General features: G+C 39.6%; 1 protein-coding gene across 1 annotated transcript; it reads left to right on the top strand.

Annotated features, from left to right (window-relative positions):
- Positions 1–5,892: 5,892 nt before the first annotated feature.
- On the top strand, positions 5,893–24,719 carry COQ2 (coenzyme Q2 4-hydroxybenzoate polyprenyltransferase). The gene is made up of 7 exons (XM_006867721.1): positions 5,893–6,145; positions 10,779–10,945; positions 15,278–15,399; positions 17,358–17,443; positions 20,673–20,806; positions 22,546–22,734; positions 24,555–24,719. Exons 1-7 carry the CDS (start codon positions 5,893–5,895, stop codon positions 24,717–24,719), a joined length of 1,116 nt encoding a protein of 371 aa, XP_006867783.1.
- Positions 24,720–25,029: the final 310 nt, after the last annotated feature.

Here is a 25,029-nt window from a genome sequence, read left to right as displayed (position 1 = left end):
GGCAGCATCAATGGGCTCAAGTGTGGCAACAATTGTGGGGTTGGCCCAGGACTGGGCAGTGTTCCGTTCTGTTGTGCTATGAGTTGGTACCAACTCAATGGCATCTAACAACAACAACAACATGGAGCTTTTCCACTATCTCCTTCCACAGATATAGTCAATTTCATTTCTGTGTATTCCATCTGGTGAGGTACAAGTATTGTTTTGCTTTTTTTTCTTCATGTTTTATTGTGAATTATATGATATTTTACATGAGAACTTTAGTATTACATTCATTCCATCGTATATTGTCTCATTGCCATGGTTCCAATCCCCTCCATGCATCATCAGCCAACCAAAGGGTATACCCTATAAACCCGCCCCTACACTCCCCCTCCCCCAATCTTTAGGACCCAGTCCCTCTCCCTCTCTGGATCCAAAGTCCCCATCCGCTTCATCACTCCACGTCATCGTCTCTGCCTCCATCTCAGGCCTCATTGCTTCTCTGGGTAGGGTCCCGCTCTCGGATCAGCTCTGTTGATGGTCCCAGAGACCTCCACTCCTAGACTGGAAAGTTAATAACTCCCGTCCTAGCTACCAGACGTCTACCTTTACATTTTCAACCTTCACAAATCAGTCCTGATAACAGTCATTCACTATTGTATCACAAGTGACCCTTCTGCATTTCATTTCATCAGCTCTGCCTAGACAGATTGGATAGTAATCACTGGAGATTCTGCCTTCCTCCATGCCCTGTAGCTCTAGGTTCCCTCTTGAAAGCTTGTAAGCCAGTTACTTCTTGCCTTTGTGGTCCCTCGCCCCCATTTGGGTATCCAATATCCAAGTTACCCATCTCTGTCTACTCTGTGTGTGGAGGGGGTGGGAATGTTTCTTGCTGTGAGGGTTTGTTCCCTCTTTTGGGTTACTGCATCCATAGGTGTAGATCAAGCTCATCAAATTGTCTCAGATCACTCTTTCTCTCCCCCACCCCCTTTCTTCGCCTGGTTGAGTTCTGATCATCCATTCATCGGGACCAGGTCACGTGGGTATCATCTGCAAGTTTGGATGTTCTTGTGCTTATGCCCTCTCTTCCTATCAGCTGGTAGCTTCACTCTCCACTCTAGTCCTCTGTGGCCACGCCGCTGACTCTAGGCCCAGGAGTCCCCAGGTCTCCCCACACTGCTGGCCAACCAGGTCCCCGTCTGGGTCCACAGAAGCCCACTGAACATTGTAGGGCTTAGTTTGCCACTTCATTGCTGCTTTTACTCCAATTCCCCCTATCGGCAATGCATGTGGTCACCAATCAGGGCACGTATTTCCACTGAGTCTTAGTCTTGGAAGGGGGTTTGCATTAAGGGGACCCGACCAACAACTGTTGTTTTAAAAAGGTATTTGCATTGTTCTTGCAAAATTCTATCAGGAGATCTCCAGTATTTTTTCTATCACCAAGGCCATATTTTCCAACTACTGATCCTTCTTCTATGTTTCTTACCTTTGTATTCCAATCACCAATAATGATCAATAAATCTTGATTGCATGTTTGATGAATTTCTTCAACTTCATCATCACTGACTTCAGTGTTTGGTGCATACACTTGCATAATAGTAGGCATCTGGATATTATCCTGTCACTGACAGCATTGTACTTCAGGAAAGATCTTGAAATGTTGTTTGTGATGATACATGCAACACCATTCCTTTTCAATTTGTCATTGCTGGCATTGTAAACCATGTGACTGTCAGATTCAAAATGGCCAATACCAGTCCATTTCAGCTCACTAATGCCTAGAATATCGAAGTTTATTTTTTCCAACTCCTGTTGTTGTTGTCAGGTGCCATTGAGTCGGAACCGACTCATAGCGACCCCATGCACAGCAGAACGAAATAATGTCTGATCCTGGGCCAACCTCACTACCACTGCCACACTTGAGTCCATCAATGATGCCACCAGGCCAATCCATCTTGTTAGGGGTCTTCCTCTTTTTCTCTGACCCTCCACCTTACCTAGCATGACATCCTTCTCCAGTGACTGTTTCCTCCAGACAATATGTCCAAAGTATGAGAGACGAAGCTTAGCCATCCCGGCCTCCAAGGAGCACTCTGGCTGCACTTCTTCCAAAACAGATCTATTGGTTCTTTTGGCAGTCCATGGCACTTTCAGTATTCTCCTCCAACACCACAACTCAAAGGCATCAATTCTTCTACGGTCTTCCCTATTCACTGTCCAGCTTTCACATCCATATGAGGCTATTGAAAACACCATGGCCTGGGTCAGGCGCACCTTAGTCCTCAAGCTGACATCTCTGCTCTTCAGTACTTTAAAAAGTTCCTGTGCAGCAGATTTGCCCAATGCAATACGTCATCTGATCTCTTAACTGCTGCTTCCGATCTCTTGACTGCTGCTTCTGCGAGTGTTGATAGTTGATCCAAGAAGAATGAAGTCCTAGACAACTTCAATCTTTTCTCCATTGATAAGAATGTTGTTTATTGGTCCAGTGGTGAGGATTTTTGTTTTCTTGACATTGAGATGTAATCCATATCGAAGGCTGTGCTCTTTGATCTTCATAAGTAAATGTTTCAAGTCCTCTTCACTTTCAGCAAGCTACCCTATATAGGGTTACCAAGGAACAGCTGGTGGATTTGATCTGCAAATTCAGTGCTTATCCTATAGTGCCACACAAGAGTCCATACCTTTAAGTACTTTTCTATAAATATGGCTTCACTGCTGTCAAGGGAATTTGCCATTGTAGAGTGTCCTCAAACTACAGGGGATTTCCCCCGTCTCCTTAAAACACTGTTGTGGTGGTGGGGGTTGCATGCCATCAATTCAGTTCTGACTTATTGTAACCCTGAATAGGGTTTCTGAGTCTGTAAATCCTCACCAGAGCAGAAAATCTCATCTTTCTGCTTTGGAGCAGATGGTGGATTTAAACTTCTGACCTTGTAGTTCTCTCTTTCATGGAATATAAATATATTTTTCTCTGTACAAGTCTTAAAACAATTTGTTTCCTTTTCTCATTCAGGCTGTTAATCTCTTAAAAGCCAGAGACTATACAACTTCGTTTAACAAAAATTCATATTGACTTTTTATGAAAGCACTGAAAGTTTCCATAAAATTGATGAATGAATTATAAGATAGTTTTTTTAGACTATGAAGGACCACCCCTTGTTACTACCATTTGAGACTTTGGAGACTCAAGCAGATGGCTGTCCAAAAAAATTATCGGTAATATGTTGCTGTTGTTGTTGTTATGTGCCATGGATTTGGTTCCGACTCATAGTGACTCTGTGCAGGGTTTCCAAGGCTGTAAATCTTTACAGGAGCAGAAAGATTCATCTTTCTCCCGCGGAACAGCTGGTAATTTCAAACTGCTGACCGTGAGATTTGCAGCCCGATTCAGTAATATGAGGGGGCTTCAACGAGTTGACAGAAAATTTTCATGATCTTTCAATTCCATTTTTCCCTGAACTTTACAAAACTCCTGTGTATGGACATTGTATTCTTGGCTTTTATTACACAGTAGTGCTGCATGGAAGCCCCTGAGTGGTGCAAACATCTCACACAATTCATTACTGGAGGAATTAGGCTTGTTCTGTGTGACTCCATGAGGAGAAGAGTTTTGGAAGCTTGAGCCTGGTTTCCTACACAGACCTTTGCCCTGAGCTGATTTTGTTGTGCATCCTTTCACTGTAATAGGCTATAGCCCTCAGTACAACTGTATGCTGGATACTGTGAGTTTTCCTAGCAAATCACTGAAGCTGGCGGTGGTCTTCAGGACCTCTGACATAGTTATCTGGAAAGATAATTGTACTGAATGAGCCTCAAGATTGAAACAAAAATTGGAATAAAAATCTATATGTAATGCGCCTTTCACATGTCACTTGCTCCCCTTTTCTTGTAGATTGAAATTTCTGTTAACCATTCTATTTCTAACTCCTAACTAAATGAAACTACAATTAATATCAATTCTGAAAAGGAGTCTCAAAATCTCCCAATAGGATTTATTTATTTTTATGACTATATTGTACTTTGAATATTATAAAAAATAAAACTTTTTATCATCTTTTTTTCTCAAGGTAGAAAGGAAAGCACCTTAACATTTCTAGAACTCTAGATGGGATTTTAAGAGGTGGAGATTTGGGTATAAACCTCAGGCAATAGAAAATTACATGCAGGTACAAAAAGTCCTGTGTGTGATACAAACAGCATTTGTTTTATCTGGAGAACAAGCTTATGTTTAGAGCAACAGTGGAGTAAAGGTTGGAAAATTAAGGTGAGATCAAAGGCTTCAAATGCCAAGCTCTGGAATTTGACCCCCATTTGGTAATTCCTGAGGTGCCATTCAGCGGTACAACCAGTTAAGCACTCTTTAAGATTGTTTCTAAATCACCCAGAGTCTGGGAAGATAGAGCTGGAGATCTGCTTTGAAAGGTCACAGACTTAGAGAACCCTCTGAAGAGCAGTTCGAATATGCACATATGGGGTTACCCAGAGCCAGCACAGACTCCACATCAACTAGCAACGGGGGTCTGCTGAGGTCAACTGACCAGAATTCCAAGTTTATAATTGTAATTTGGGAATAGGAATCTGGGGACAGCATTAGACATGTGACATGAGCCCATAGACCTGGCAGGGCAACACACAGAAGAGAGAAATGATTAATCATTGCTATTTGATTTGTTATGTTGTGATTGTTGTTGTTGTTGTTGTTAGGTACTGTCGAGTCAGCTCTAAGTCAGAGCGATCCGATCCCCAACAGAACAAAACACTGCCCAGTCCTGCACCATTCTCACAATCATTGTGCTTGAGCAGTGTTGCTGCCACGGTGCCAATTCATATCGTTGGAGTCTTCCTCTATTTTGCTAACCCTCCACTTTACCAAGCATGATGTCTTTCTCCAAGGACTGGTCCCTCCTGACAATATATCTAAAGTATGAGAGACAAAGTCTTACCATCCTAGCTTCTAAGGAGCATTCTGACTGTATGATAGCTGATAATACACAGTTTCATAGTTTGTTGTTGTTAAATGTTGCTCTGAGTCGGTTCAGATTCAAAGGGACATATTGGGTTTCTGAGGAGTGATTCCTCATATCTAACTCATCTCCAATCTAAAAAACCAGGAATATTTCCCACATGACCTTTGCCTTGCAGAAAAGCTTAAGGGTGACACCCTCTTTTTACACAAGCTGCTACGCAGATTTATATTTAGGACATGCAGGATATCAAATAATCACTATAGATGCCTTAAGGAAAGCAGTTTAAAGACTGGCTCTGTTCTCTAGGTTACTGAAATCCCAAGTGACTCACCCAGGGCCACAGAGTGAATAGAATAATACAAGTTAAGCGCGTTGTACTGTGCCTGGTGCAGCGCTATATATACAAGGCTCGACTACAAGAGCTCCAACCAGGTGTTCAGCATTGGACTTGAGCGCCTGTAGATTACACAAACCCATCTGGTTTCTGTCAAATGTAAGGATTTTACTTGTATAATGAATGTTCCATAAAACTCTGAATATGGTTTTAATATATATTGTGAAATTAGGTCTTATGGTGCCCTTTTAGCTTCAAAAACGAATTTTTTGTATGCAACTCGACAGCACTTCACAACAAGAAGTCGTAGTTTGGGGTTCAATAAGATTTTTTCCCCTCCCTGGTACATCTGTAAACACTGTCTTTTTCCGTTTATAAAGAAAGTAACTAGGTTTGGTTTGGTTTAGTTATGCTAAGTATCCCGTGACCCTCAGAGTCAACTCAGAGGCCAAAGTGACAGCCGGAAGGTCTAACGACTCAGACTTCGCCATAGTCAACTCTGAGGATGTGCGGCCAGGAATCCCGCTGACGCCATCGCGCATGTCTGCTTGCCACCGGACGCCAGGGACTGACGTCAAGGCGGACCACGCCCATCCGAGCGCCATGCAGGCCTGTCGCAGCGCCGGGCTCGCTCGGGGTCTGGGGGCAGTGACGTTGCCCTGGTTGTGGGGGTCGTGCCGCCGCTCCCTGTCCCTAGTGTGCGCAGGCAGCGCGCCGCGCGCAGGGGACTGGCGGCCCTCGGCCGGGCTAGGGTCGCGCGCGCGCCGGCTCAGCCTGTCGGCAGCGACAATAGTTAACTCGGCGCCCCGCCCCCTACAGCCCTACCTGCGTCTCATGCGGTTGGACAAGCCCATTGGTGAGTGCGGGCGGGCGCGCGGCGCGGGCGGCCGGGGATCAGCGGGCTGCTGTTGTCGGAGGTGCAGTCCGCGACTTGATAGAAATCGGAGTCTGGATATCCTCGGGCAGCACAGGGACCAGCTCTTAAGCCCTTTTGGATCCAGAGCCAGGGAAGCGGGGGGTATACTCACTCCACATATACCTGTTTCTGTAATGTATCGAGCGGAACATTCAGTTTTCTTTACCTGTAGAGATTTTCGGTATGTAAGCATTTCCACATTTATGATGATGTTTGACCCTCACCAGAATCCTTTAAGGCCCTGAAGGCAAATAATTAAGAAATGTAGAAACAGAGACTCCTCGGCAAAGTCAGACCAGAAGAACCCAGTGTTTTGATGCTGAGTGCGAACTCTTATGTTCATCACTCCTAACAAAGATTTAATTCGTTAGAACGCATAAGGCACACTGGTTAGGGACTAGCCATCAGTTCACGGTGACCGCTAAGGGAGGAATTCTAAAATAACACAGACCACCTCACTATCCCGCTATTTTCCATCATGTTTCTGCAGAGTACTCATCATAGCTAACCTGATGCACTTGTTAGTTGATTGGGCCCTGTAATACAGTGTAAGCTCTTGTGGATGGGATGGGACTTGGTTTTTAAAATCTTCATGCCTAGAATAGTGCCTGATTATTAGTATTACATGTATTAATAAATGTTTGTTGTTAGTTTCAGTGGAGTCCAAGTCATAGAGATCCCATGTGTAGGACTGTTGCACACATGTTTTCAAGACTGTGAACTTTTGGAAGCAAATGGCTAGGCCTGCCTTCCGAGGTCTTCTAAGTGGGTTCAAACTGCTATCCTTTGGCTGGTGATGCAGGGCTTAACCATTTGCAATGCCCACGGACTTCAATAAATGCCTATTGTTTTGCTTAGCTGAAAATAGAAAGAGCTAGGGAACCTTCTTGCTAGTTGGAACTCCCAGTCTAGTTGGAAAAAGATATACCATTTGGTGAGCTAGGAAAGTATGGAACCAAATATAAAAAGTACAGATTAAGAGCTGTAGGAAAAAGAAATTACCATTGATCCCCATTGCTGGGGAAAATTTCAAGAAAAGCAGACTGAGTAGAGAAGAGATCATGTTGGGAAAATATCCTTGAAACCCAAAGGTGTTAGGACACTTCCAGATATGGTCCTGATCTGGAACACCAGGTCAGTGTAGAAAATAATGGGATAAGAAGGACCTCTGTGGGCTAGGCATGGGTCAGTAGTTCAAACCCACTAGCCACTCTGAGGGAGAAAGATGAGGCTGCTTCCATAAAGATTGACAGTCTAGGAAACTTTCTATATGGTCGTTGTGAGCCGGAATCAACTTGATAACCACGGTTTTGCCTGGGTAAGAGCTGGACTGAATAATAATGGACAGTGTGGAAGAAGGGGTCTTTTCTGAACTTCAGCTTAATCTTGATAAGTACGTTTGCCATTGCTGTACATGGGAATACGTTCAAATGTCTTGAGTACCATCACTGTACTTTTGTCCAACCAAGACCCCAAATTAGGCCTTGTTGTTGGTATTCTAGGTTCATGCACTATCTATTTGGGATTAGAACACTAACAGTTACAATAATCTCCATTTCAAGTGCTAAAGCAAATTAATAAGCACAGTCTTGTCATCATTAATTGGGTGGTGGATCACCCCTTGTAGGTTGGGGCCAAATACAGACAGGCTGGTGGGGATAACTTTTCAGGCTAAGTTCTCATCAGAAGTCTAGCTATAATTCTGTTCTTGTCATCTGCATCAAAAAAGCTGCAGTGTGGGCTTATGGGAATTCAAGACAGGTTGACAGTTACCATTATTCACGATTTCACAATTAAACCACTGACTTTTATCATAGGGATTAGGCTACCCCTCCCCTCTCCCCAAATAACATATGAATCTATTTCCATCTTGGTGGCCCTGGGTAGAGCTACTCCATACAGCTTTCTTGGTTATAATCTTTACAGAAGTAAATCACTAAACCTTTCTTCCACAGTACCACTTGGTGGGTTTGAATCACCAATCTTTAAGTTGTTGTCGAGCACAGACCATTTGTGTTACCCAGGGATCTTACCATATAAAAAGTGACTAGAAAAAAATTATAAATGAAACTGGAGCCAGTTTTGGGGTTGAATCTTCACTAATCTGCTTGAGGGATGTCAGTTAAGTTACTTCACCTCTCTGGGCCTTCATGTTCATCTTAAAGTAAAGATGCTAATAATAATGATTGTTTCTTAGGATTGTCATAAAATTCACTAGTATATATTAAGTACTTAAAAGAGTACTTCACTCAAAAAACTCACTACCATCCAGTCAGTTTCAACTCATAGCGACCCTGTATGGGGTTTCCGAGACTAAATCTTCGTGGGAACAGAAAGCCTCATTTTTATCCTGCAAGAGCGGCTGGTTGATTTGAACTGCCACCTTTGCTGTTAGCTGTCCAGTGCTTATTCTACAGTATTATCAAGTCTTCTTTAAGACCAATACTTGGCATATAATAACTTTTCAAAAAATGTTATCTGTGCTTCAGAAATGAGAACTAGAGACAATTGTGTTAATAGTTATATATGTTAAGAAGATAACTTCTTCCTGCATTATTTTATATTAAATAAGGTGATAATTACAGAAAATTTCAAACAAGTTATTCTATATTGGAAGAAGTACAGCTAAAATGTTCCTTGGAAGCCAGGATGGTGAGACTTCGTCTCTCATACTTTGACATGTTATCAGAAGGGACCAGCCCCTGGAGGAAGACATCATGCTTGGTAAAGTGGAGTATTAGCAAGGAAGACCCCTAATGAGATAGATTGGCACAGTGGCAGCAGCAGTGGGCTTAAGCCTAGCAATGATTGCGAGGATGGTACAGGACCAGGCAGTGTTTCATACAGTTGTGCATAGGGTTGTTACGAGTTGGAGACGACTAGACAGCACCTAATTACAACAACAAGGTTAAAATTCATTCGGCAAGCATTTTTACAACTCCTGGTGTGGTGCTGTGGGTTAATGCACTGGACTGCAAAGTTAGTTTGAACCACAAGGTTGGCAGTTCAAGCTCACCAGCCACTCCTTGAAAACTATACAGGGTAGCTATGGGTCAGAACCACCTCAACATCACGTAACAACAACAGCACCGTATTAGGTAAATTTGTTGCACAAGACCTCTTTAAAGTGTTCAAGAGCAAAAATGTCTAAGGACTAAGGGGTGCCTGACCCAAGCCATGGTGTTTTCAGTAACCTTATATGTATGCATCAGTTGGATAGTGAATAAGGAGATCCATAGAAGAATTGATACATTTGAGATATGACGTTGGAGAAGAATATTAAAGGTGCCATGGACCACCAAAAGAACGAACAAATCTGTGTTGGAAGAAATACAAACAGAATGTTCTTTAGAAGCCAAGATAGCCAGACTTCATCGCTCAGAATTTGAACATATTGTCAGGAGGGACCAGTCCCTGGAAAAGGACATCGTGTTTGGTAAAGTGGAGGATAAGCAAAAAAGAAGGAGACCTGCAATGAAATGGGTCGGCATCATGGCGGCGGCAGTAGTGGTCTCAAGTGGTCTTAGCACCAAGTAGTGTTTCATTCTGTTGTATATGGAATCACTATGGGTCGAAACTGACTCGATGGCCCCTAATAACAACCGTATGCCAGGAACTACAAATTGACAGTGGTAGAATTGGAGGTTTGATTTCTTTCTTTAATTTCTTCTTTTGTAGGTTAATTTTCAGATTGTGCAGTTGACCTACATTATTTCAGGAGGTTTCAGCAGGTGGCACTCTCTCCACTAAATTGGCAGTGTAATTTTTGTTTCCCTGCATTTATGGATGATGGAGTTACCTTTTCTGAAATGATCTGTGTTAATATTTGAATATATGGATTTATAACAAGTACATCTAAATTCTCAACATAAATGGTAGCTGCTATACAGACTGTTTTGTAATTTGCTTTTTTTTTTAATTTAACAGTGTACCTTGTAGATCACTCCATATCTATAAATAGACAGAAAGAGTTTCCTAGTTTTTTAAATGATTATATTCCACTATCTAGAAATAATTTATTTAATCATCCCTTTTGATGTATATTTAGAATGTTTCCAATATTTTACTAGTAAAAATGGCATAAATATGTTTGCATCATTATTACTAAGTAAAAACACAAGAATTACCGAGTATAATAAGTATATGCATATGTAATTTGAGTAAAAAATTTCAAATTGTTCTCTATAATATTTGACTCATTTTATAACCCCATCAGAAATACATGAGACTTTGCCAATCTGATAGGTAAGAAATGTTATCTCATTATAATTTTCATGTATGTTTCTTAGTTAAATACCTTTTCATCTATATAAGAGTGACTTGTCTTTTGTTCTCTCTGAAATTTGTGTATATGATTTTTGTTGAATTATCTACTTCATCTGCATTGCTTAAGAGTTCTTTTCATATTAGGAAGACTAGTCCTTTGTGATATGAGCTGCAATTTTTTTTTCTCAGTTTGCCATGTGTTTTTTGACTTTGCTTAAGTGTTCTCTACTTTTTTGGATGTGGTATATAAACAAATGAAGACAGGAATTTGAGTTTGTATCTTTTTTGTCTGTTTGTTTTTGCTTAGGAACCTGGCTGCTGTACCTGCCATGTACCTGGAGCATCAGCTTGGCAGCTGAGCCAGGTTGTTTTCCAGACTGGTACATGTTATCGCTCTTTGGTACTGGAGCTGTTCTGATGCGTGGAGCAGGCTGTACTATAAATGACATGTGGGACCGTGACTATGATAAAAAGGTAATATCTTCTTGCAGAGGAACCAGAGGCTGCTCTCAATTTTGCATCCCTTTTTGATACCAGCAAAAGCAACAAGATTTTTGAATGTGTCCACTGAAATCCAACATAAGAAATGTTGGCAAAAGTTGAATAGCTGGTATTGCAAAGCACAGCATACCTGTTTTCTCAACCCAAGAGTGACCATGGGGCAGATTGTACACTTCATATTGTTGTTGTTGTTCTTAAGTGCCATCAAGTCCAACTCATAGAGACCGTAAAAAAATGAAAACTTTTGTCCACACAAAAACCCAAACACAAATATTTATAGCATCTGTTGTATAATGTTGTTGTTATGTGCCGTCAAGTCGGTTCTGACTCATAGCGATCCTGTACAGGGTTTCTGAGGAGCAGCTGGTGAGTTTGAACCACCAACTTTGTGGTTTAAACCAACCTGTGGCCCAGTGCTTTATCCCACAGCTGCCCTGCAATGGGTGAATGCTTTAAGTATGGTGTATCTATGGAAAACTACTCAGCAATAAAAAGGTATGAACAATTGATACAGCAACCTGGGTAAATCTCCTGAGACATATGTTGGGGCATGGGGAGGCAGTCTGAGCTGGTTGCATACTATATGATTTCATTTATATAGCATTCTTAAAATGACAAAATAGAGTAACAGATAAGTGGCCAGGAGTTACAGAGGACATGGAGATAGGAGGTTACTGGGTGTGACTATGAAAGGGCAACGTGATAATCCCCACGGTGATGGAAATACTCTAAACCTTGACTGTTAGTTGATAGTGTCAGTTGTAGTTTTGTAAGATGATTCCATTGAGGAACAAAGCATGCATGGCATCACGGCTATTTCTTAAAACTGCATGTGAATCTATAATTACATTAAAATGAAATGTTTACATTTTCAAAAACTTAACTATAACTTAAATAGAAAAGTAGTTTTATGTGAATATAACATATTCAACCCAACTCATTTCTTCCTTTTTTTTTAAATTAACAAAGTATGACTATTCTGCTTCCCCTTCAAGTGATTCTTTTCTCCCAAGATAAAAGAAACAGGTTAGTTATCTGATAATCTCCTTCATACAGCTTTTTCATGATCAGAGGAGTTGAGATTCTCTCTGTTGACATACTAAAAAGCACTATATGGATGTTTTACAGCTATTGAAGTGGTTTTGCTGACATGAGTTTTAAAATGTTATGTGTAGCTCCTTTAAACGGTGAATTTAAAAGCTTAGCCAAATGATAGTGCATACCTCTTCTTTTCTCAAAGGCCACATGTCATGGAGAACATGTTTATGGCTCAGGGTTTTGCTTAATACATTGCCTGGTAAGTAAATTGCTAATATACTAAATGATAAGTGAATGACTATTATGGTATTGGGTTGTGTGTTATTTAGATGTTATACGTAATCTGCTAGCCATGTTATTAATTGATAAATTAGGTCCACACATTGAAATAATCAGTACACAGGTATGGATGAATTGATTTTGCACACTGTTTTATAAAATGTGTTTTGATCATCATGTTACCTCACTTTTAGTCTTTTGATAGAGCACTTGTTTATTTTTGGCTTTCAAATTTAACTGGGTGTAATGATCATTATACTACAGGGGTAATGTAATGTTTTGGTTGTTCATGTGGTTGGTGGGGCTGGACTGTTTGCTACTACCATTTGGTGTCTTTGACTTTGGAAAGTTACTGAGCTTCTCTGTGCCTCAGTTTCACAAAATGGGATATAGCAAGAATTTTCAAATGGTTGACACTTGGAGTGGTTATGAGGATTCAATGATGTGACACATGTATAGCTCTTAGAATAATAGTTGTTGTTATCCTGGAGTCGGTTCCGACTCATAGTGACCGTGCACAGGGTTTCCGAGACTGTAAATCTTTACTGGAGCAGAACGCCTCATCTTTCTCCCGCAGAACCGCTGGTAGTTTCGAACTGCTGACCCTGAGGATAGCAGCCCGATTCGTAACCTCCACGTTACCAGAGTAATAGTTGTTGTTGTTGTTGTTAAGTGCCATCGAGTCGGTTCCGACCCATAGCAACCCTGTACAGGGTTTCTGAGGCTGTAATTCTTTACAGGAACAGAAAGCCTCATCTTTCTCCTGCGGGAGCAGCTGGTAGTTTCAAACTGCTGAGCTTGCAGTTCGCAGCCCGATTTGTAACCACTATGCTACCAGAGCTCCTTAGAGTAATAGTAGCACATTGTAAATATTTAACAAATGTGAGCTGGAATGATGGCAATATTCTGAAAGAAAAGGGTATAAATTTTATTTCTAATTTGAAACTTTCGGGATCAAATCAGGGAGAAAAAATCCAGTTCTGGCACTTTAATCAGGATAAGAGTCATTACTCAGTTTTTGGCAAACTATCTTATTTGTAAATAATATAAATTATGATAGAAATCAGATCAGCAAACTCTTTCTGTAAAGGACCAGATATTGAGTATGTTGTGCTTTGTGAGCCGTAAGATCAAAGACTTCAGTATGGATTATATACCTGTGTCTAACGAAACACTGACAGGTCCTACAACATCCACACAGTTGTTATGCTTGAGCTCATTGATGCTGGCTGCCACTGTATTAATCCATCTCATTAAAGGTTTTCCTGTTTTTCACTGACCCTCCACTTTACCAAGCATGATGTCCTTCTCCAAGGACTGGTCCCTCATGACAGCATTTCAGTCTTGACATACTTTTCGCTTCTAAGGAGCATTTTTCTAAGACAGATTTATTCTTCTGGTACTTGCAGTATTCTTCACCAATACCATAATTCAAATGCATTGATTTTTCTATGTTCTTCTTTAATCATTGTCTAGCTTTTGCATGCAAAAAGGTGACTGAAAATATCATTGCTTGGGCCAGGCACACCTTAGTCCTCAAACTGATGTCTTTGCTCTTTTAACACTTTCAAGATTTACCTAATGCGATATGTCGTTTGATTTCTTGGCTACTGCTTCCATGAGTGTTGATTGTGGATTCAAGCAAATTGAAGTCTTTGACAACTTAAATCTTTTCTCCATTTATCATGATGTTATTTATTGAACCAGTTGTGAGGATTTTCATTTTCTTTACAACAAACTGACAGCAAGTGATGAAATTAGATAAATATGAGGGTGAGTCAAAAATTATCCACACTTGATTATATTAAAACACCCATCCTTGTCCACCACTGATGACAACATTGATCATTCACATGAAATAATTCTGTTGACTAAATGAGTGACAGTGGATTCTGTGGCAAATCATCTGCAAATCAGCTTTGGCTCTGCCTGTGAAATAATCCATGACAGACTTGGGTTGTGAAAAGTTTGTGCGAGATGGTTACCGAAACAACTCATGGAAGATCATAAACAGAAGTGTTTGGACATCTGCAAACAAAATTTAGAGCAGTACTTGAAGGAAGATAAACGCTTCTTTTAAAACATCATTACTGGTGATGAATACATGAGAGATGGATTCATCACTATGAGCATGATAGTAAACGGCAGGATATTGAATGGAAACATCCTCAAACACCAACCAAGAAAAAGTTCAAAAGCCAACCATCAGCTGGAAAATTGATGCTTACAGTTTTCTGTAAGCCAGGGGCCAGTATTGAAACATTACAGGAAAAAAACTCAGCAATCAATAATGCTCATTACAGTGAGGTACTCACTGAAGAGCAAGAAGCCTAAACTTCGGGTTAAATGCAGAATTGCTATCCAAGGGTGTTATGATCTTGCATGATAATGCATGTCCACACACCTCTGCCCACACAGTTGAAAATATTTCATTTTGAAATGTTAAAGCATCCTCCCTATAGTACTGATCTTGTTCCAACAGACTTTCACCTATTTGTTCCCCAGAAAGCAGACTTTGGAGAATGATGATCGACCTCTGATGAAGTGAAGACCTCGGTGCATTCGTGGTTTGCAGTTCAGCATAAATCATTTTTTAGTAAGGGAACCTGAAAACTCATTGACAGATGGACACAGTGTATTTAAAGCAAGGAAATTATGTCCAAAAATGATGTATTTGTCTTTTATAAAAGTTGGTTAAAATAAATTCTGCAACCACAGTGCGGATAATTTTTGACTCATTTCATAGCTAAGGAAATTGTTTGGAGATAGGAATGGAAAATGAAAAGAGAGGATGATGGTAGGAATTTAAGATTATTTCAAAGTTAATTTTAATCTGAATTCTTAATTTTTGTAGTACCTCAAATGTTGATTTCAACCTTTATTTATGTGTATCCTGAGTCCATACCATGGGCCAGTATCTGGATTCAATGTTTAAATAAATGACTGAGCCATTACATGAGACTAAGGTATCTGTCTTTATGTGTTAAGGTTGCAAGGACAGCAAATCGCCCAATTGCTGCTGGAGACATTTCAACTCTTCAGTCCTTTGTTTTTCTTGGGGGACAGTTGACCTTGGCATTGGGTGTTCTCCTGTGTCTGAATTACTACAGGTATATTAAATATGCTTTTCATAACCATGTAAAAAAAAAAACCCTCTCAATTGGAGAAAATAGGAGAAGAAAGTCAAAATATCTTTATCACAAAATTGACTTATTGGCTTTATCACAAAATTGACTTATTGGCTTCATATTGAACACTTACAATCATATATATATATATATATATATATATATATATACTCACCGGTTTTCTATGTAGATGTAGGATGTGAGTGTATATGTGAGTATTCCCACATGTACACATGCAATTTTATTTATGCTGACAATGTATCTCAAGTACAAAGAAGCAAAAGTGAGTGTATTCATGTTATAAAAGAGGAACAGTATCTTTCTCAGGGTCATGCTGTTAATTAAGCACAGAAAAGTAAGTGGACTAATTCCTATGTTCATTAACAGAGACAAAATTACACTTGTGCACCAGATGGCTGCTTATAGAGTGCTTCAGTGAAAAAGGAAAAGACCAAAAGATCTGGTTTCCCCAGGTCAGTATTACTGTAGAGAGACAAGAGCCAGTGGAATGCCTTACCTTGATAGCTTCAGTAGCACAAAAACACTTTGGAAGTTGATCTCAGATGAGTTTTGAAGTACCATAGAACATTTGTTTATCATCTTCTCACAGGTACTTTGTCACTTCATCTTTCTCTAGTGAAGTAACGTTCAGTGATCCATATAAGGAAGCCGTAATGGTGCAGTGGCAAAGCACTTGGCTACTTAAGATTGATGGTTCACACCAGCCACTCCTCAGCAGAAAAGACCTGTCAGTCTTTACTCCTATAATGTTACTGCCTTGGAAACCCTCTGGGAAGTGCCACTCTAGCCTATAGGGTCCCTATGAGTTAGGATTAACTCGATGGCACACAACAATTGTGAATCTCAGGCATTGATGACTCTATGGTAAATTCTCCCCTTCCATGTGCAAGAGCGAGGTAGATTCCCAGTCAGTGTGCCTCATGGACAGCCACCACACATTGTCTGTAGAGACTTACCTGTTGCTATGTGCTATGAGTGTCCAGATTAAGATGAACTGGGATATAAGGACTGGTGATCTATTTCTGAAAATTAACCAGTGAAAACCTTGTGGATCACAAGGATCCTAAACATGAGCCAATGAAAATGCTATGGATCTGCAATGATCTTGAGGATGGTACAGGACTGGAAAGTATTTCTTTCAGTTGTGCATGGGGCTACCAATATTTGAGGGGCAACTCGACAACCTCTAACAGCAACAACATGATTCTAACTCTCTGTTAATAAACGACTCAGTTTACTAGATGTCATAATGTTTGAGAACGTAATTTAAAGAGAGAATAGCCTGTCATTTTAATATGGTGGACTCCAGAGTCTGCCTTAGGTGTGAGTCCTGGCTCTGCTGCTGACTAGCCACATGACAGTTTGTAAATTACTAACTTCTTTGTTCTTCCCTCATTTACCAAATGAGAATAAAAGTATCTACCTCTTAGGTTTGTTGTGATGATTAAAATGAGTTAACTTGTGTAAAGTACTTAGAACAGTGCTTAAGCCATGAAAACAAAATAGTATGAGTTAGCTATTTTGTTTGGTTGTATTATAGCACTTAAAATATTTTCTAATCTTTTATAATAGATAAAGTCTGAAGTCTAGAAAGAGACTTTTACATTCCAAAAACAGCAGTTGAAGATAAAAATATATATATACCATTTTTCAGTTAGTATTGCTATGTTTGTTGTCTTAAAATATTTATGATTCTAAGAGATAGTATTAATTTAAATTTTTTTTCAAATCCTATTGTGTTTTTGGTGAAAGATTACACAGCAGGATAGGTAATTTCCACACAAATTGTGATATTACATTTCCACAATGTCTCAGTATTCCCTTTCATTGTGTTCTGGTGGTTTTATTTCCATTATTCTCACCTCCCTGCCCCCTTCTCATCTTAACACTAATTATTTTAATGTTTTTCCTGATTTCAGTATAGCTCTGGGAGCATCATCCCTGCTTCTTGTCATCACCTACCCACTAATGAAAAGAATTACATACTGGCCTCAACTAGTCTTGGGTGAGCTTCAAATAACTCTTAAGTATTTCCTTTGATACTCTCAAACTATACTGTTAAAATTATTGTTATTATTGTATGGGACAAAGATAAAATGTCAACCAGTCACAAAATTTTCCAAACCAAAAACAAATTTTCAAACTTAAAAAGAGGGCAGTTAGCTCATTTTTATATTGGCTAAGAAATTTTACACTTAGTAAGATTATCACCATCATTTTCTGAAATATTCTTTTCAAAATATAGGTATGTCATGGGGGGAAAAAAATAGATAAACTAGCAATCTTGAACCTGCTCCTTCCGTTGAGTAGTTAATCTGTGTGCCGTGAAGAATTTGAATGTTGGGGTAACAAGCACTCTAAAGCAGGAAAAGAAGAGTTAAAAGTATGTGTGATATCTCAGACGGCTCCCTTCCTGTTGAAGCCTTCTGTATTCTTTCCAGGAAAATTTAGCCAGTCTCTTGTTTGGGTTTGTTATGCCTAGAATTCGGAGTCCCCAAAGACCACTCAGGAGCCGTGTACCGATGCAAATACATAAGGGTAGTTTAATCAAGCTCGAGCCAGGTCTCTAACCTTATCCGACGCATCGGAATAGGGAAAGAGCCCTGAATTCATTGTCTGCAGGGTTTTTATAGAGTTTTCAAACAGCTCAGGTTTCTCAGCTTTACAATCTTTGGATTGGTTAACAATTGGCTTACTATGAGATGTTACAGTTTAATTGGTCAGGACTGGTGGTCTTTGTTCTTAGGCTAGGGTAAAGGAAAACATCTGGCCTCTGGCCTTGAGCTGCCTGGCTATTTATACATATATCATTTTCTTGGAGCTAGAGGACGTGTTCAGGCTAATGTACAGAATGAAGATTGACCTTGTTTCTGGAGGGAACTAAAAACTGAGGCCTTGTCTATTTAAAATGCTTTCCTGAGCCTGACTAGAGTTTAGTCAAGCAGTCTCTAGGTAGGCAAAATCAGGTAAAATCAGTTTGGTCCTTACAGGTTCCCATTCACATTAATGTGCCATTCAACTCATTTCAGTGATAGTAATTCAACATGAATATACTGAGAGTCTCCTATGTCCCTCCATCAACCAATTGTAAATGCCTCAAAGAAGGCAGTCTTTACTTTGGGCACAGCGTCTACCAAACTACTTGGCACAATGCAGGTATTCAATAAATATTTGTTAGAACAAGAGGGAGATAAACAGTAGGTAAGATAAAGTCTGTTGTAAAAATATCTACTCCCAGACTTCTCACATATTCTATTCTTAGTTCTTGAATCGTTTTTGCAGTAAATAGAAATGGGAACTGCAGAAACCATGTGGTGGTATGTCTGACTCCCTGGCTTTACAGGAGGCCTGGAAATCAAATTCAAAATCAGCCCAAGGCCAATTCTTATGAAGCAGAAGTCAGACATGCCTCCACACTACAACCTTCCTTATCCTATTCTAACATCAACCATCCTTCCCACAGCACTCTCTGTTTGACATCTGGGTTCAACAGTCCATTGCGATGACCACAGAGAACTCATTACATTACTCACCATTATGGGGTTTATTAGGGAAGTGAACAAACTATATTCAGGATCAAAATCATCTCAGGATGGTGTAGTTTTCCAATCAGGAATGCCTCTTGTTTGCCGTAATGCAAACACACCCGCTCTTGTCTTAGACTTCTCAGTCTTGGGGCCTCTTGGCCTCTGCCCTGCTGGGGCAAATGTTACAAAGCTCGTTTAGTCAGTCTGTGAATGCCCAAAAGGCACATTCTGCAAGTCAGTCACCTGCCTGTAGGCACTTAGCTTTACTTAATCCGTGGGTCTAGAGCCCAAAGCTGCTCTGTGTCTACATGGCACCACCTCTGCCATCGCCTCTGCTGTCCCTCCTTTTCTAGGTAGGGATCTCATATTCTACTCTCGCTCTTCCTCTTGATGATCTTGGGATCATCTTCCTGCTTCTGAGATGGCTCCTTTTAAGCTTAGATGGCAAAACTATCCAATCCCAGAGTTACAGTTCTGTACACCTTATTTGCATGATTCTACCCCAATCGCTTAGTGGGAATTAAGAAGACATTGGATAGAAAAGCCATATCAAGTAAATTCAAGGTACCATAGGAAACAGAAGACATTTCAAGAAATTGATGCATGACCTACATGTGGGAAAGTTGTGATGAAATAGTTCTCTTTTTTGAGAGTCATTGTGTTCTCAACTAACAAAACACCACCTGAGCACTTCCTATCTATAAGATAATATTATGAAAGTTGATTTATTTCTTTCAAACACTTAATGAACTCCTATTTCATGCCAGGAACAGTACCAGATACCAGGGAAATGAAAGTAACTAAGATACATTCCTCATCTTTAAGTAGCTAGAGACAGAAGCAAGTAATGACCTGATAATTGCCGTACACTATGGCATGCACAAGTGCTGTGGAACCACAAGGAGAGAGTCAGTTGACAAGGGCACATTCTAAATGAACCAGACAATATAATAGGAGGGAAAAGAGCTGAAAGAAGACATTTGGGACACCTTGAGTTCAAGATCACCCTGCCTAGTCCAAAGCTTAGGGAAGTGATGAAGCTTGCAGAGCTTAGAGAGGATGTGCTTGGAAAGTAAACTAGTGCTCCTGGCTCTGTTTTATTGTTTCTGTAGCTTACAGGTGAGGAGAAAGGTAGTGGATGTAACACAGGTTTTGAATTTGATGGCTCTGTTTTAACCCCATAATCAATTGCTTGGCTGTGCTAGGCACCACCTTAGGATAAATGTCTCATTAAACCTAGGAGTAGGCTTTAAAAAGTACATGTAAAAATGGTATGAAGAGATAATGAAATTTTTTCACAAACTTTCTGAAGTCCCCGCATATTTACTCGATCCCAGAAAAGCCAAACCCATTGCTACTGAGTCAAACCTGACTCATAAACACCCACACAGGGCAGAGCAGACCTACTCCATGAAGTTTTTGAGGCTGTAAATCTCTACAGCAATGGACTGCTGCTGCTTTCTCTCATAATTTACTTTATAAGGGGGATATTATTATTTCTGTTATGTTATTGTAATAGTTAATTAACCTCTATGAACCTGTCTCCTTAAAATGGCGCTAATGATTAGCACAGATTGTTGAGGGAATTTAATGAGGGAACATCTAGAAAACAGCAGGCAAAGAGCCTTTCTTAGCAAGCACAAAACACATGCTGCTGCCTCTCCTTCTTGTAGATTTATTTCCCTCTTTGTGTTTCACTAATTGTAGGGCTGACTTTTAACTGGGGAGCTTTACTTGGATGGTCTGCTATCAAGGGCTCCTGTGACCCATCTGTTTGCCTGCCTCTTTATTTTTCTGGAATTATGTGGACACTAATATATGATACCATCTATGCCCATCAGGTAAAGGATTGATTTCTTTCTCTTAACTTTCATTTACTGGTTGGTTTTTTAAAAGTTTGAAGTAAAGGACCAAATTAAGTAGGCAGTGTTTTCTTTCTAAAATGATTAAAGCAAGTCACAATTTCACAGCTCTAACAAAATTGTTTCATGTTTATCATTATATTTATATAAATCATTTTTTTATCAGTTCAATTCATTTTATTTTATTTCAAAGTGTGAATTTTTAAAAATATATGTGCCAGGCACTGTTTTAAATACTTTATAAATACTAACTGAATCCTCCTAAAATCCTGTGAGGAAAGTACTGCAATTATCCACATTTCCCAGTGGATGAAATGTGTGCAGAGAACTTATCCTACAGCTGATGAGGGGGACAGAGCTGACATTCAGACCCAGACACCCTTCAGAGCCTGTGCGTTTAACTACCACATTCGACTGTTTCTCTGTTTATTCAGTTTATCCACTTTTACAGTAAAATGCCACATACTTTTTTACTAAATAGTAGATAGTAAACATTTCCCCATGTTTTTTACTGAGCCCTGGTGTGGCGCTGTAAGGTAAGCACTGGGCTGGTATCCATTAGGTCGGCAGTTCAAACCTACCTGCTGCTCTCAGAAACCCTATGTAGGGTTGCTGTGAATCAGAACCAACTTGATGGCACACAACAACGTGTGTACTAATTCTTTGCCGCTTTAGGACTGCATAATAGCCCATTGAGTTGATGTTGTTGTTGAGTTGATATGTGGTAGTAGTTTATTTATTTATTTATTTAGCAGTTTGCCTTTTTTGACCATTTAAGTTGACTGAATTTATACAATTAGAAATAGTATTTTACTAATCACTAGCATGTTTATGAACATGAATATTTAAGATAAATATTCAGAAATAGTTTTACTAAGATAAAAGGTTAGAAATACTTTTATAGCTTTGGAAATTATTCTAAGTTTAATAAAAAAGATGCAATCTGTTTTTGTAATTACTTCCTATGTTCTTAATTTCCTTTAACATTTATGATCTTTTAGAAAAAGGATATTTCTCAAATACTACTATTTACTAGTATGTATTTTATTCTCCATCATTTATTTTAAAAATATATCATGAATTTAATTCTAAGTTTTCTGTTCTTTTTCTATCTGTATTTCACCCTGCTTTCTTCTGTTACACACTCACTCACACACTGCATTTGTGTTACCTTGAAAAACTTCACCTTATCTATAGGGACTCCTGGTGTGACTATAGGGTTTCTAAGGAACAGCTGTATAGGGTTTCCAAGGAGCAGAAAGTGGGTTTAAACCACCAACCTTGAGGTTAACATTCCACTGCTTATCCTACAGGACCACACCAGGAGTGATTTTAGAATATTTAAAACAAAGTGTGTAGGAAATTACTGAGATATGAAATTGAGGTCAAGAGGCCCTCTATGAAGAATTAGAGTTGAGTTTTGACCCTAACATGTAGTATAAGTATAGTTGAGTGTCATGATAGGGTTGTAAGAAATGCAATGACATGTAGAAAAACGAAGGGGCTTCAAAAAGTTTGTGGGGAAATTCCATCATTATCTTCTCATTCCATTTTCCCATGAACTTTTTGAAGCCCAATTATAAAACTAGATGATTTCAGCAGGACGAGTTATCTTTGATTTGACCTGCACATTCATTACTAACTGTATATCTGAGTTACTGTCATCTTGCACAGCTTATGGTTTTTAAAGACAATGTCTTACTGCTCTCTGATATTAGGACAAAAGAGATGATGCACTCATTGGTCTCAAGTCAACAGCGCTGAGGTTCAGTGAAAACACCAAGCAGTGGCTCAGCGGCTTCAGTCTGGCAATGCTGGGGGCACTGGGTCTGGTGGGAGTGACCTGTGAGCAGACCCTGCCCTATTACACTGCTCTGGCTGCTGTAGGAGCCCATCTGACACGCCAGGTTGGACTTTGTTCTTATTTGTGTCTCACTGTAGCTTATGATGAGCATCTATATTATTGATGTTTTTATAGGATGAATGAACTAATTCTCATTTTAATTAAATTTCTAGAAAACAGACTATATTTTTGTGTCCATATTTTTATTATTTTATTGCATAAAACCCCCCAAAACTGCAGTAAATCCACACACTTATTTAGACAATTTCTTTTATACAGATTATTGCAAGTTACGTTTCAGTACAGGCAAGCCTTAATAACAGGTTAGGAGGGAACCTAAATTCTGATGTCCATACAACACATCACCTGTTGTATCACCTTCATTGTTTCTCTCTCTGGGAAAGCTAAGAGCTAGAAATTGGGGATTCTCCAAATTCTGCCAGATTCACCATTCCCTTCTCAAAATTTCTAAGCACTCCCTTCTAGTTGTAACTCAGTTCCATGAAGGTTTTAGTGTCTTATGATACAAAATTGTCTTGTTGATTATCTATTCAAAATGATGGATGAAGCCCCCGGGTGGTGCATACAATTAAGTTCTCAACTACTAACTGAAAGGTTGGCTGTCGGAACCTACCCAGAGGTACCTCACAAGAAAGGCTTGGTAGTCTGCTTCTGAAAAGTCAGCCTTGAAAACCCCGTGGAGAACAGTGCTACTCTGCAGCACATCAGGTTACCAGGAGTCAGAATCCACTCAACAGCAACTTTTTTTGGATGTTTTTTTTTTTTTCAAAGCAACATTTAAGCAAATGGATATTAGACAGGAGAGAAAGGCAAAATCTATGAGGACAGTCACAAATATTAGAAGAATTATTTGGAACTCCTTTTATGTTTTAAACTTCATTTGTGATACTTTGTCCAGCCTTTGATATAATATTTTACAATGGACAAAGCTTAGTAGTACTTGAAGAGAAAGGAAGTTAATGATGTTGATAAGCGTTCAGACAACATAAGAGAGTTGATGAGATAAGGACTGTTTCAGCCTGGAGAAGAGTAAGGCAGGCACAGGAGACTTTTTGATGTATTTGCAAGGCTGCCATGGGGAACAAACGGTATGTTTCTTTTCGACCAGTAGCAGTGATTTTCAGTTCCCTTCTCTATGTGGAAGGAGTCCTGGTGGCACTGTGGGTTAGGCTAATCACAAGGTTGGTGATTCAAACCCACCAGCTGCTTCACTGGAGAAAAATGAGGCTGTCTGCACTCATAAAAATTTACACTCAGAACCCTGCATAGGGTCACTCCGAGTCATAATTGACTTGATGGCTGTGGATTTGGTTCTCTGTGTTGTAGGAAGACAATCTGGAAATGTAGGAGGCATTTCGGTTCTCATGGTAAACTGGAGAGGAGGTGCTACAGGCATTTAGTGGGTGAAGGTCAGATATATTAAATAGCTTTCATTGCCCCAGACAGCTCTGCACAGAGTTGTCCTGCCCAAATGTGACTTGTTCTCCTGTGGAAAAAAAATTGGTTCAGAGAATAAATCTAGGACCACTGCGTAGATTTGCAGAGGAGCAGATTTTAGAGGAGACAGAATAAGAAAAAGGTATTCTAAATAGGATGAAAATAACTTAGAAGGCTATGTAAGTATCCATGCACCCATCAACGGAAAATTTTAGGACACACTTAGTATCCAGTGAGAAATGTAAATTTGTCTATATCGTGTGATAATTTGTACTACATTAGAGATTTATCATTGTTTTATATTCTGTAACAAGATGCTGTGCTCTTGTCTGTATTTTGTTCATTTGCAATACCAAAAAAAAAATTGTTTCCACTGTGTGCCATCCTAGATACTAATGAAGCATTCATTGTGTTCTTCTCTTGCAGATTCACACCCTAGATATCCACAGACCAGAGGATTGTTGGGATAAATTTGCATCCAACCGAACATTAGGACTTATATTATTTTTAGGGATTGTCCTTGGAAATTTGTGGAAAGAAAAGAAAACAGAAGAAACCAAGAAAACTATAGGTAGTAGATTAGAAAATTAGCAACTATGAGTTTTGTTAAAACAGATTTTTACCAAATACTCTCAGGTATTGTTTCTACATAATTAGATTTTAAACTCGCAACTTGTTACAATATGTTAAATGACTAAAAACAATAAACTAAAGATTTATTTGCTTGGATTTCAGGTCAGCTCTGGTAACACAATGGTTACGAGTTGGGCTGCCAACCTCACAGTCAACAGTTCAAAACTACCAGTGGTTCCGCAGGTAGTTTCTGCTCCCATAAAGATTTATAGCCTTGGAAACCCTGTGCAGGGTCACTGTGAGTCAGAACCGACTCCACGGTACTCAA

This window comes from Chrysochloris asiatica, unplaced genomic scaffold (genome assembly GCF_000296735.1).
Source record: "Chrysochloris asiatica unplaced genomic scaffold, ChrAsi1.0 scaffold00109, whole genome shotgun sequence".
Taxonomy (NCBI): Eukaryota; Metazoa; Chordata; class Mammalia; order Afrosoricida; family Chrysochloridae; genus Chrysochloris; species Chrysochloris asiatica.
This window is presented reverse-complemented; position numbering and strand designations above follow the sequence as displayed.